At 33.6% G+C, this 13226-nt stretch overlaps 1 protein-coding gene across 1 annotated transcript in view; it reads left to right on the plus strand.

The window, feature by feature from the left end:
* The window catches only part of Lk6 (MAPK interacting serine/threonine Lk6 kinase), a 192666-nt gene that overhangs the window by 38882 nt on the left and 140558 nt on the right, over window positions 1-13226 (plus strand). Inside the window, exon 2 of the mRNA XM_075380754.1 lies at window positions 11660-11735. Within this exon, the coding sequence (XP_075236869.1) occupies window positions 11660-11735 (76 nt within the window). The remainder of the gene's footprint in view (window positions 1-11659; window positions 11736-13226) is intronic.

Consider the following 13226-nt stretch of genomic DNA (forward strand, 5'->3'; position numbering starts at 1 on the left):
ATGTGTGGTTAATTGAAACCCAACCACCAAAGAACACCGGTATCCGCGATCTAGTATTCAATTCCGTGATAAAAACCTTTACTAGGATTTGAACCTTAACCCATCGGGTTGGTCTAGTGGTGAACGCGTCCTCCCAAATCAGCTGATTTGGAAGCCGAGAGTTCCAGCGTTCAAGTCCTAGTAAAGCCAGTTATTTTTACATGGATTTGAATGCTAGATCGTGGATACCGGTGATATTTGGTGGTTGGGTTTCAATTAACCACACATCTCAGGACGTCGAACTGAGAATGTACAAGACTACACTTCATTTGCACTCATACATATCATCCTCATTCATCCTCTGAAGTATTATCTAAACGGTAGTTACCGGAGGCTAAACAGGAAAAAGAAGAAGGATTTGAACCTTAGAACTCTCGACTTCGAATTCAGCCGATTTGCGATGACGCGTTCACCACTAGCCCAACCAGGTGGTTAATACATTATTAATTAATAAAAATTAGCTTTTCTCGCTTATTTACTCTTTTATTATTTTTCCTTTTCCTCTACGTTTTTGACTTTCGTAGAGATTTTTGCCAGAACGTTGATCAAAATCAATAATATGATTATATCAGCATCTGAAATGGCAAAAAAAACTTTCTTTATTTATACTTTGCTTTAAATATAAATTTCTACATTACGTTCGTACGAAGCACGGAGCTCTGCGAAACCGCTAAACAAAGACAAAAAGAAAAAAATAATCAAAACAGTAAATAAGTAAAAAAAATAAATTTATATTAATAATTTAGTTTCTAGATTTTACAGGTTTTTTTTTGTAATTTCTTATTATGGAGATGTATTTTAGTAAAACGTTTAAGAGGGCAGGATAAAAATTAAGATTTTAACAGTTTTCATATAAATTTTTTTTCGGGTATTTCAACGGAGGTTTCTAGCTCTTTCTGGATGGTAGATAAAATTTTATACCCTGACAAACAGATGATAATTGATTACCTATTACACATGCACATATATATACATACATACATGCGCGCGCGCGCGCACACACAAAACCTTGAATGTGACATTGTTCTTAGCAGCTCCTGTATTGTGTTAACGATTAAGGTACGTATATCAATTCGGTTCTTACTGGAAAGAAAGGTCGGCGACCTCTGATCTACGTATACTTTAACTGTTTTAATGTTACATAAGTTTATTCAAATCTAGTTTTAATGTAAATTCAGGTGATATAAGTCGTTTTGATGTTTTATAATTCATAAATCATGTTTTTCAAATGTATAAACTTATTACATAATCAAGGAAAAAAAATCTCAAAATCGATTAAAGCTGTTTTTTAAATCGAAATAATTCTTATGCCATTTAATTATGTTTCAGTTTGTTTGATCTATATCAGTGGATGGTGTACTCGTTAGTTGATTACCGCAATTGCACTATTTAAAACTGAAGTAATGGATTGTACTACTTACCAAACTCGATTTGTACTACTTGTCGGATATATATTTTTACTTTGTTCTATTATATATTAGATACGGTTTGTTCCCGCATCTTTTATCTTTTTTTCGTTTCAGATAGAAAGATGAGAGTCTGAACAAAGTATCATAAATTATTTAGAGAAATACCTTCTTTTTTTAAAAAATTGCATATAAAGAACGTGTTGAAATGATTAATTTTAGTGATGTTAATACCTGGGTCATTCCGAAAGTTCTCGGCATGACAAAGAGAAGACGCAAGTTCGTTCAAAAGAGTATGATATTTGTCAAGTATAATCCTTTAGTTGGAATGCTCCTTAGAATAAAGGAAACAATTTTTGACATTTTCTGAAAAAATGGATAAAATTGGAAGTTTGAGCCGTTATAAAGTATTTTGTTTTAAAAAGTTCAATCTCGATGCACATACAAAAAGGGTTAGATTCCATTTAAAAAGGATTTTTCCCCTTAATTTTCGACGGAGAAAAGTGAGATACTGAATTTAAAAGTGGTCAAATATCCATTCTAGATGATGAATGCCGTATTCCGCTTACCGTATTAAATGATCGCCGAGTGAAGGTACGCGAACATATATTCCAACATCTCTATATAACGTATCCATTACAATTTACACGATATTGTTTAAGAAGCTTTCCGCACGATGTGTGCCGCTTTAGTTAACAGTCAACCAAAAACGCATACTTTTCTCGAAGGTGATTATAGATTTTTTTAAACGCAATACCGAATGAGTTTCTTCGTCCTTTTATAACAGTAGATGAAAGTACGCCAAAGAAAGCGAAAACGGTTCCATTTTCTACGATTTTTTGAGATTGTCGCGGTTCAGTGGTCACAGACTGTAGAAAAAGGCAGGACCATTCTCGCCCCCCGTGGAGGGGGAATTTAAAGTCACCATTCTGGCTGTAAAGTGAAGATTATTACTTGCAGAGAAATCATTAGTCTTTCGATTTGCAACATAGATAAAATAAAATGGGTAGTGGATAGCATAAACAAATTAATATACTCTTTTCACCTGTTAAACCGAAACCCAAAAACCGCTACGACTGACGAAATCGTTGCTATGCCGTATTAAAGGGTCTCCGATTATAAAGGTACGCTAGCTTCTTGAAATCGCAAACTTCTCGATAGACCGTGTCTGGCACATTTTATACAATGTTTCGGGTATGAAAACACTTTCCGCTGGGGTACCGCGTTTGTTAACAATCGACTAAACTGTGTACTGAACAGTACTCGAAAATATTTACACTTATTTAAACGCGATTCCGATGAATCGATATTTTATAACAGTAGATCAAACATGAATTGACCATTATACGCCAGAAATTGAACAGCAGTCCAAATTTTAAACCAGAGCTGATAAAAGTGCACCAGTGAAAGAGAAAACTATTTAATCTACAGGAAAAGTCACGGCTACGGTTTTTATTTTTGGTATTCTGGTGGTGTGATGCTCATAGACTACCTGGAAAAATTAGGACCGTTTCGGAGGAGTATTACGCTTCGCTATTGGACCGATTGTAGGGTGCTATTCAGGCAGAACGTCCACATCCGATCTGAAAGAAAGTGGTTTTTCACCACGATAATGCGCCTGCAAACACGTAGTTGTTCCTCTAAAGCTTCATGACTAGAAATGGTTCGCTGGACGAAGATTCCCTTCAAATGATGAAGTGAATCTTCGTCCAAGCGCTTATTTTGTACAATTGAACAAATAGCATTATGTTGGGGTATTGAAAAAATGAAAAGTCGTCGGTCTGAATGTATCGAACTAGAAGGTGACTCTTCCTTTGAAAAATAAAATTTCTGGAAAATCCTGTGTTTCTTTGTCAGACTTTTATACGAACGACCTTTATACGTATTGTAAGTGTACTAATAGCGATACTACAAATTGATTTAATATACCATTTACATTTGTTGTAGACTGAGTAATAATATAATTTATTTGAGACAGTCTCATAAAGTCTGAACGGAATTTTCAGAATACGATTATGGGCTGCTTGATCGTTATTTGATTACCATCCTGAACCCCGTAGGAGAACAAATTCCTGTTTTTACGATCTCGTTCCTAGCCCTGATGGCTTAACTGGAGGTTGTTTTTTATACCTTCTAAACTTGATAACACAACATAGTCATCAATTTGGCCTCTTATCAGGATGCCACCGATGCAAAGTCATTTCCATCAGACGTCACACCGATGCATAAGTTTTATCTTTTATTACACAATAATTCTGATTTTTTACTTTTTCTATTCTTTCACCATCGGTCCGTATCTTATTTGGTTTTTACTTTGATTACTTCAGTTTTTCCTATATTTCTTTTCATACCTTCTTCTAACGATCTTTGAAAGCCGTGTGTGCTATCCCATGGAATTACCATATTATCAGCAAACCTTATGCATCCATCTTATTTTTTGTCCTTTTATACTTATTATGGAACGGAATGCAAGGATATCGGAGGGTGCATACCCTCCTACTTTTCGCAGTATACGGACTTGTGTCCTTTGCTGCTGGATGATTCTACTATGCTGGCGGGTTATAAATTCAATTCGCGGAGATGGCGTTGATTCGTTTGGTGAAATTTTGACTGCGTTCCGATCCAGTGGACGGTTTTAACGGTAGGAGCCCGGCGAAACGATGTACTAATGAGCTTATCTTCCTTGACGCGCTCTCTTTCAGCCCATTCTGGGCTGAAATCCTTTGTTTAAAGGGTAGTCCTCTCGTAAGGAAAGAGCGCCGGAAGTGAATTTGGGGCCTGTACTCGTAACATTTAATTTAATTTAAAGAAAATTAGTTTGGTTAGGTTGTTCTGGGACGTTTGTGTCCCGGAGCTAACTCGGTCAGCGGGAAGGTAGAGTTGGAATGGTCGGTAAGGAATTTGGTATTTGGTTGTCGTGCTTCTCTCACATCTTCTTGATAACCTTTTTATACTTATACCTTTTCTCTTCGTCTGATATATTCCTTATATCTTCAATGAAAATGTTTAACAATGTTGGTTAGAACAGGCAACTGCCTTGCCTAACTCCTCGATCTAAACCACCCAGTTAATTTACTTTCATTCCTGGTGTGTCAACTTTCATTTTCACTGTTTGAATTGTTTTTTTCCTTTATTCCCGTAGTTATATTCTATATGTCGTCTTTCAATAACAGTTTTGTAAATTTTTTTTGTGGATTGAAAGATTCAGTGTTTTCTCCAAAAATCAAATAAACATTTTAAACTCGTTTGGACCGTTTTCTTTGATCCGTCCAAGTTTTTCATTTTTCCTCATTCCTGACGTCATCTCTATATTGTATATAATTCAGAATAAAATATCCATTTAATAATTTACAAACTGATAAATATTGGTCTTTGTTCTTTAGAGGTATTGTTAAAAATAATCTTATTTTTGTTTTACAGCATGAGATAAGATAACCAACCATCATAGTTATTTACATGCGTAAAATTTATACAATAAGTAAAAGTATTCACTTTTGTTTTTCTAAATGAAAATTGTAGTTTTTAAAATATTCATTTACAAATATCTAAGCTAATAATATAATTTCATTCGCATTATAATATTTGTTTAAAATGTAACATTTACATTGTATGAATATTCATTCATATTAATAACGAAGCCCAGTAATAAAAAGTTGAATAATATTTGCATAAAAAAATATTTATAAAATTACAAAATAATTTTAATATATATATATTTTTTTAATTTAAAAGTTTATCTGGTACAATGAGACTACATTTTTTCATTGATTTTTATTATAGGAGGTTCTCTATTCGAGCCTTTTTTTTTAGGTTCAAGCATTGTTCTTCCACGAATGGACCATTGTTGATTCCTAGAAGTTTCTTCCAACGGTTGGCAATACCGTATTAACGCTATTTTTTCCCTAAAAATGAAAATAAAAAGTTAATTGGAAAACTTCGGGTTATAATTGTATAGTATCCCCACATTTTAGGTAGATTTCATAAGAAAGCTACCTATTGTAAGGGCACCATGATTCGACTTCCGGAAAATTTCGGCATAACTTCGCGTTTCACATCCCTAGACCCCAAAACCACCGTCAATTCAAAAGTTTTTATATATATATATATATATATATACATACATTTCACTTTCTTGAGGACACGATAATTCCCGTAATTTTGCCCCAATCACTTTAACACATTTTTCTTTAAAAATAACTCGTCCCAAAATTTCGGTCCAGTTCGTTAACGGCCATAATCAGACCATTGGGGCGGAAGTGGGGGAGCTTTTTCGAAAAAACAAAATATCGCTATAATTTTCTTATTAAGTATAATATCGAATTCGTTTAAAATTCCTACTCTTCTTTGGATAAGGGCCTAAAACTTATCTAAGTAAACATTTTTTTGATATCACCAACTATTGGTCCATAGGGTGGAAAAATATTTAATTAAGTATTGAGCGTCTAGAAGATGACTTCCGGTAAAGGTCATCAGAGCTAAAAACGAAGGGGTTGGTGTGGCGACCGGGAACGTCTCAAGGCGGGTGTATTCGGCAACGGGGTCAGAAGAATGGTCAATATATCCAGCGAGTGGGGTAGACAATTTCGTTCGAAGTTTTCTAAGAATTTTGCTAACATAACCCCGCTTATATTAAACTCGGTAAATGTGTTCATGTTTATCTTACCATTTAAAAAAAAAATTACCTCAAAATTTTTCTCATCGTAAAAAAGCTTTTTTTTTGTTTTATCTATTGCATATTTTTTAACCGAATCTTCTTTCATGTCTTCCTAAGCATAGTAGTAGTGCATGTTCCCCCCCCCAAAAAAAAAAAAAAACTTTGTGGGATATTTTATGAGTGGGGGGAGCCGATCAGAGTTTAAAAATATCGATTTTTTTTTTAATCTTTAAACTTTTTTTTCATATATCATTATTTTTTCCACTTTGTAAGAATACAAATCTGATGTGGATACCATGTGACTTCCTTTTACGCCTATTGTATTACATATACACATTTTTTCTGCATTTCATTTAAACTTTTCATTGGAAAGTGAGATACGACCTCCAATTTTTTAATAAAATGGGCAGTTACACAATTGCATTATGGTGGACATTGCATTACATTTTTTTTTTTGTGGTGTACGTATCAGAATTTTATATTAGTTATGTATTAATTTTGTTTCACGTCGCTGAAATAAATATATGTGGTGTAAGTGAGAACGTGTCGGATCCGTAACCATAGACACATCGGTTCGAATTCGACTTCATATGCATATTTTTTTTTTTAACTTTTTTTAAAATTTAATTTTTTTTTTTTTTTTGTCTTCAGTCATTTGACTGGTTTGATGCAGCTCTCCAAGATTCCCTATCTAGTGCTAGTCGTTTCATTTCAGTATACCCTCTACATCCTACATCCCCAACAATTTGTTTTACATACTCCAAACGTGGCCTGCCTACACAATTTTTCCCTTCTACCTGTCCTTCCAATATTAAAGCGACTATTCCAGGATGCCTTAGTATGTGGCCTATAAGTCTGTCTCTTCTTTTAACTATATTTTTCCAAATGCTTCTTACTTCATCTATTTGCCGCAATACCTCTTCATTTGTCACTTTATCCACCCGTCTGATTTTTAAAATTCTCCTATAGCACCACATTTCAAAAGCTTCTAATCTTTTCTTCTCAGATACTCCGATTGTCCAAGTTTCACTTCCATATAAAGCGACACTCCAAACATACACTTTCAAAAATCTTTTCCTGACATTTAAATTAATTTTTGATGTAAACAAATTATATTTCTTACTGAAGGCTCGTTTAGCTTGTGCTATTCGGCATTTTATATCGCTCCTGCTTCGTCCATCTTTAGTAATTTTACTTCCCAAATAACAAAATTCTTCTACCTCCATAATCTTTTCTCCTCCTATTTTCACATTCAGCGGTCCATCTTTGTTATTTCTACTACATTTCATTACTTTTGTTTTGTTCTTGTTTATTTTCATGCGATAGTTCTTGCGTAGGACTTCATCTATGCCGTTCATTGTTTCTTCTAAATCCTTTTTACTCTCGGCTAGAATTACTATATCATCAGCAAATCGTAGCATCTTTATCTTTTCACCTTGCACTGTTACTCCGAATCTAAATTGTTCTTTAACATCATTAACTGCTAGTTCCATGTAAAGATTAAAAAGTAACGGAGATAGGGAACATCCTTGTCGGACTCCCTTTCTTATTAGGGCTTCTTTCTTATGTTCTTCAATTGTTATTGTTGCTGTTTGGTTCCTGTACATGTTAGCAATTGTTCTTCTATCTCTGTATTTGAACCGTAATTTTTTTAAAATGCTGAACATTTTATTCCAGTCTACGTTATCGAATGCCTTTTCTAGGTCTATAAACGCCAAGTATGTTGGTTTGTTTTTCTTTAATCTTCCTTCTACTATTAATCTGAGGCCTAAAATTGCTTCCCTTGTCCCTATACTTTTCCTGAAACCAAATTGGTCTTCTCCTAACACTTCTTCCACTCTCCTCTCAATTCTTCTGTATAAAATTCTAGTTAAGATTTTTGATGCATGACTAGTTAAACTAATTGTTCTGTATTCTTCACATTTATCTGCCCCTGCTTTCTTTGGTATCATAACTATAACACTTTTTTTGAAGTCTGATGGAAATTCCCCATTTTCATAAATATTACACACCAGTTTGTATAATCTATCAATCGCTTCCTCACCTGCACTGCGCAGTAATTCTACAGGTATTCCGTCTATTCCAGGAGCCTTTCTGCCATTTAAATCTTTTAATGCTCTCTTAAATTCAGATCTCAGTATTGTTTTTCCCATTTCATCCTCCTCAACTTCCTCTTCTTCCTCTGTAACACCATTTTCTAATTCATTTCCTCCGTATAACTCTTCAATATATTCTACCCATCTATCGACTTTACCTTTCGTATTATATATTGGTGTACCATCTTTGTTTAACACATTATTAGATTTTAATTTATGCTTCCCAAAATGTTCCTTAACTTTCATGTATGCTCCGTCTATTTTACCAATGTTCATTTCTCTTTCCACTTCTGAACACTTTTCTTTAATCCACTCACCAGTTTGCACTTCCTGTTTATAGCATTTCTTAATTTCCGATAGTTCCTTTTACTTTCTTCATCACTAGCATTCTTATATTTTCTACGTTCATCCATCAGCTGCAATATATCGTCTGAAACCCAAGGTTTTCTACCGGTTCTCTTTATTCCGCCTAAGTTTGCTTCTGCTGATTTTTAATTATCTGCTGAAATTTAATTATCATGATTTATTAATAATTATTATGCTTTATAAAAACTTTTAAATTAAAATGAAAAGTACATAAAATTTTATTTCACTAATAACTTAAGTCTTTTTTCATATTTTGTTTTATTATTGAATTATTATTTACTGTAAAACTTTTTTAACAATCAGAGGTTAATTATTATTAATAAATCAATATATTTAAATGTTAAAAAAAAAAAAATGTATATGAAGTCGGATTCGAACCAATGCGAAGTGTCTTCCCCTTGTAAGATCCAAATATTTCATTAATTAAAATTTCACTTGGCTATAACTCTGGAATCAATGAAAATAAAGACCACTTAGGATATATCATTGAATAGCTCTCAGTGAAAGCTTATTACTGCAGTTAAGAAAAGATTCAAAATCCACATTTTTATTTTTGGCTTTTTTGGACACAATTAGTCCAGCCGATTGCAATCAAAAGGGAGGTGCACAACTAGATGTTACAACAGTCCTAAATCCAAAATTTCAACATTCTACGGCTAATCATCCTTTTTGAGTTGTGCGGGATACGTACGTACGTACAGAGGTCACGCCGAAACGGAAAGTATAACAAATTTGTTATCAGTTTTTTTTTCGATCACAACTACAAAGATTTTTTTCGGTTGAATTTTGTTAAAAAAGTGGACAAATATTTTTAAAATTTCTTAAAACAGCTGTTTTCAACGTAATAAAATTTTTAGTCGAATATTTAGATTGTCGGACTGTTTAATACATTTTTAGAGTGACAGATGTATGAAATGTATTAAAAAGAAAATTTAAAATCATTGTTTCTTGTATATCTTTCTATTTTAATTAATGTAAGATTAAAAAATAATTAATATCTTTCCTGAAAACGTTTATTCTTTCATTAATTACTTTTTAAACGGAAGCAGTGTGATTTTTTCAAAACGTGCTCGATTCAGAAGTGAAATGTGGTTTTTTTTTCTGATGAGTAGATAGTAAAGTAGGCGGGATTTTGAATACGTTAGTCGGGAGGTGGGAGTAGTTGCTACGGAAACTGGCAAGCCATTGACCATTAACAGGTTGACTGTTGTGATACATCAAGTGATATCACAGCCAATTATCCTTTATTGCTATGAGACATCATTTGATGTCTCTGTTTCGCAATCCAATACTCCTGTGAGACATTAAATGATGTCTTAATGTAATGTCACACTTAAGATGTGATTTTTAATTTTTTTGTATCAAATTACATATAATTTTAAAGATAAAATTTTGTATATTTTTGTGCTGTATGTAGAATAGACGTTTTTCTCTAAATCTTAAATTAAAGAATGGTTTTTGAAAATCAGCAAATAAAAGCTAAACATAATTGAAAAGTGTAGTTATAAAATGTGAATTAATTTTTAATTTTAGTCGTTTACTGACAATGTTTAGTTAAATTTTAATATCAGATACTCTTAAAAATATTAAATTCAAATTTTACTTTAAAAATCTAAATTTTTAAGTATAATTATCAATAACATATGATTTTATTACAGAAGAGAGTGACTTTTAGTAATTTATGTTAAAAAAGAGAATTTCAATTAATAAAAATAGTATTCAAACAAATCTGGAGTCGTAGAATTAAAAATAAATACAATTAATTGTTAGTAAGTAAAAGATATTATAATTGCCCCACCGGTTTGGTCTAATGGTGAACGCGTCTTCCCAAATCAGCTGATTTGGAAGTCGAGAGTTCCAGCGTTTAAGTCCTAGTAAATTCAGTTATTTTTTCATGGATTTGAATACTAGATCGTGGACACCGATGTTCTTTGGTGGTTAGGTTTCAATTAACCACACATCTCAGGAATGGTCGAACTGAGACTGTACAAGACTATACTTCATTTACACTCATACATATCATCCTCTGAAGTATTATCTGAACGGTAATTACTGGAGGCTAAAGAGGAAAAAAAAGAATTAAAATATGTTTATTATTCTGAGACATCAATTGGCGTCTCGTTATCCACGGTTGCTATGAGATACATATTGATGTCTGAACTTTATTTTTGAATATTTCAAAAAGTAAAGTTGCAAAGTGAAAGTGTCATCAAAAATTACTAATAAGGTAACAAAACCTTTATTGAAATTGAAAAAAAAAAATGGCAGCACTGTTGGATGTTTTTAGAAAAATAAATATAGCGCCTTGGAAATACTGCATTTTTTAGTGTCGCATCAACCTGTTAAATTACCGAAATATTTTCATGTTTTATTGCTACTCCTTCCAATTATGTACTCTTGTCCAATTCCCGTAGCAAAGGATACTCTTGTTGATTTTTTCTCATGTATCAAATTATAGTGACATTAAAACAGTATCTGTTCCCTTTTTGTATTGTTTCTGGATAAGTTTTTTTTTTATCAAGTCAAAACTTAATATTTTAATGTATTAATGTACAACTAGAATTTCTCTCCCTTAGTCGAAATGTGGAAGTTTTTTTTTCGATAAAATTCCCTTTTTTTTATTTAATTTTGAGATTATTTTGATAAATTGGCCTGAGTTAGTAAATGTAAAATTGATTACTTAGTCTTTTTTTTTTATCTACGTGCCTGATTCTTTTTTTCGTTTTCCTGTTTAGCCAGGTATTACTTCAGAGGATGATATTGCATGAGTGTAAATGAAGTATAGTCTTGTACAGCCTCAGTTCGACCATTCGTGAGATGTGTGGTTAATTGAAACCCACCACCAAAGAACACTGGTATCCACGATCTGTTATTCAAATCTATGTAAAAATAACATACGTTACTAGGACTTTAACGCCGGAACTCTCGACTACCAAATCAGCTGATTTGGGAAGACGCGTTCAGCATTACACCAAACCATCTTTACATATAAAGATCTTCGGTCGTTTTGTTTATCCAAAGAATTTATCTTATCATTTTAAATGTGTATATAACCGTGAGAATAGTTAAAGATTGTTTTTTTGTATTTATTTTTGCAGGGGAGTGGTGGTCATAATTTGAAGGCAGGAGAGGCAGCTACGCTAGCTCAAGCAAATCCCTCGCCAGCACCAACAGGTACTTATATATTTTTTTAATTTAAAAAAAATTGATCCTCTGTCAATTATTTTATTCTTAATTTTTGTTTTTAAATACTTTGAAAGACAAATTTAAAAATAGGAATGTTCAAGAACAGTTTACAGAAGACTAAAAGTCCATTTTAATTATGACAATAATCATCGGGTAAGGATTAGTTTTATGTATATATAACATTAAATTATGAAATACTGCTGAGATAATTCGGCTTCAATCTTTGTTTAAGAAAGTTATTCTACCCTACTAAACGGCATTTGTATGTGTGTCTGTGTCTGCATTCCCCTTAGCTTAGCACCGGAATGTACCGATCACTAACGGAAAATCCCGATTCGTTAGTACATGTCTCGTGGTAGTCAGGTGTATACTCGTTATGTTATTATATATCGATATTATATATATATGTATATATATGTGTGTGTGTGTGTGTGTGTGCGCGCATTATATATACGAGGATCATTTAATAATTAAAGAGACAAACATTCTTATGAAGGAAACTTTTAATGCATGCAGTTGAAACTTTTGTAAGTGTTGGCAAACTCGCGAAGAGTGTTAGTCAGCTGTTAGATTAATATTTACGTAATCATACCCACTAAAATCTTAGTTACGATGGCGTGTCCGTTCGAAGAAAGTACTTTTGAAGAACAGCGTTCTGTGATCCGATTTTTACTTTCGGTAAAGTGTACAACCGTTAGAAATATTGTCTCGGATGAAAGGACAGTACGGCAGTAGCATGAACCATGCGAGTTTTTACGCGCGGATGGAAAAGTTTAAAAGTGGCCGCAAAAGCGAGACCCACGAGCACCGCTCCGGGCGTCCGGTAGAAGTGTCGGCTTCGGCGTTAGATTCTCGTATTGATTCACTTATCCAAGACCGACGATTTACAGTTGAACAACAAATTGCTGAAAAATTTCGAATAAGTGTTGGCACAACTCACTTCATCGTTCAAAACAAACTGAAATACCCTAAGACTCGAACAAAGTGGGTTCCCGGAGAGCTTATTGTTCATCATGAAGTAGAGAGGTTTCGCATTTGCACCTGAATTCAAAAATCGTTTGTATAAAGAAGGTGACGCATCTTTGGACGGGATTTTAACTTGTGATGAAACTTGGACACATCATTTTGAGCCGGAGTCCAAGCGTCAAAACATTCAGTGGAAACTACCTCAATCGCCTGTCCGTAAGAAATTCAAAACGCAACCGTCGGCTGGTATCATGTTAACCATCTTTTGGAGTGCCCATATTCCGATTTTCTGTGATTATGCAACGCAGTATCAACAGCTTACACTGCTCAGCCATGATTGAGAACGAAGTCAAGCCCGCGTTGAAAAGGAAATGTCCGGGATGGCAGAGAAAAGACGTACTTCTTCTTCAAGACAACGCTCGACCTCATACCGCTCAACTGACGCTAGAAACTATTGGCGAAGCGAGTTGGGAGCTCTTACATCGTATCCTCCTTACAGCCCTGACCTTGCCG

Source organism: Lycorma delicatula, chromosome 12 (assembly GCF_047948215.1).
Source record: "Lycorma delicatula isolate Av1 chromosome 12, ASM4794821v1, whole genome shotgun sequence".
NCBI lineage: Eukaryota > Metazoa > Arthropoda > Insecta > Hemiptera > Fulgoridae > Lycorma > Lycorma delicatula.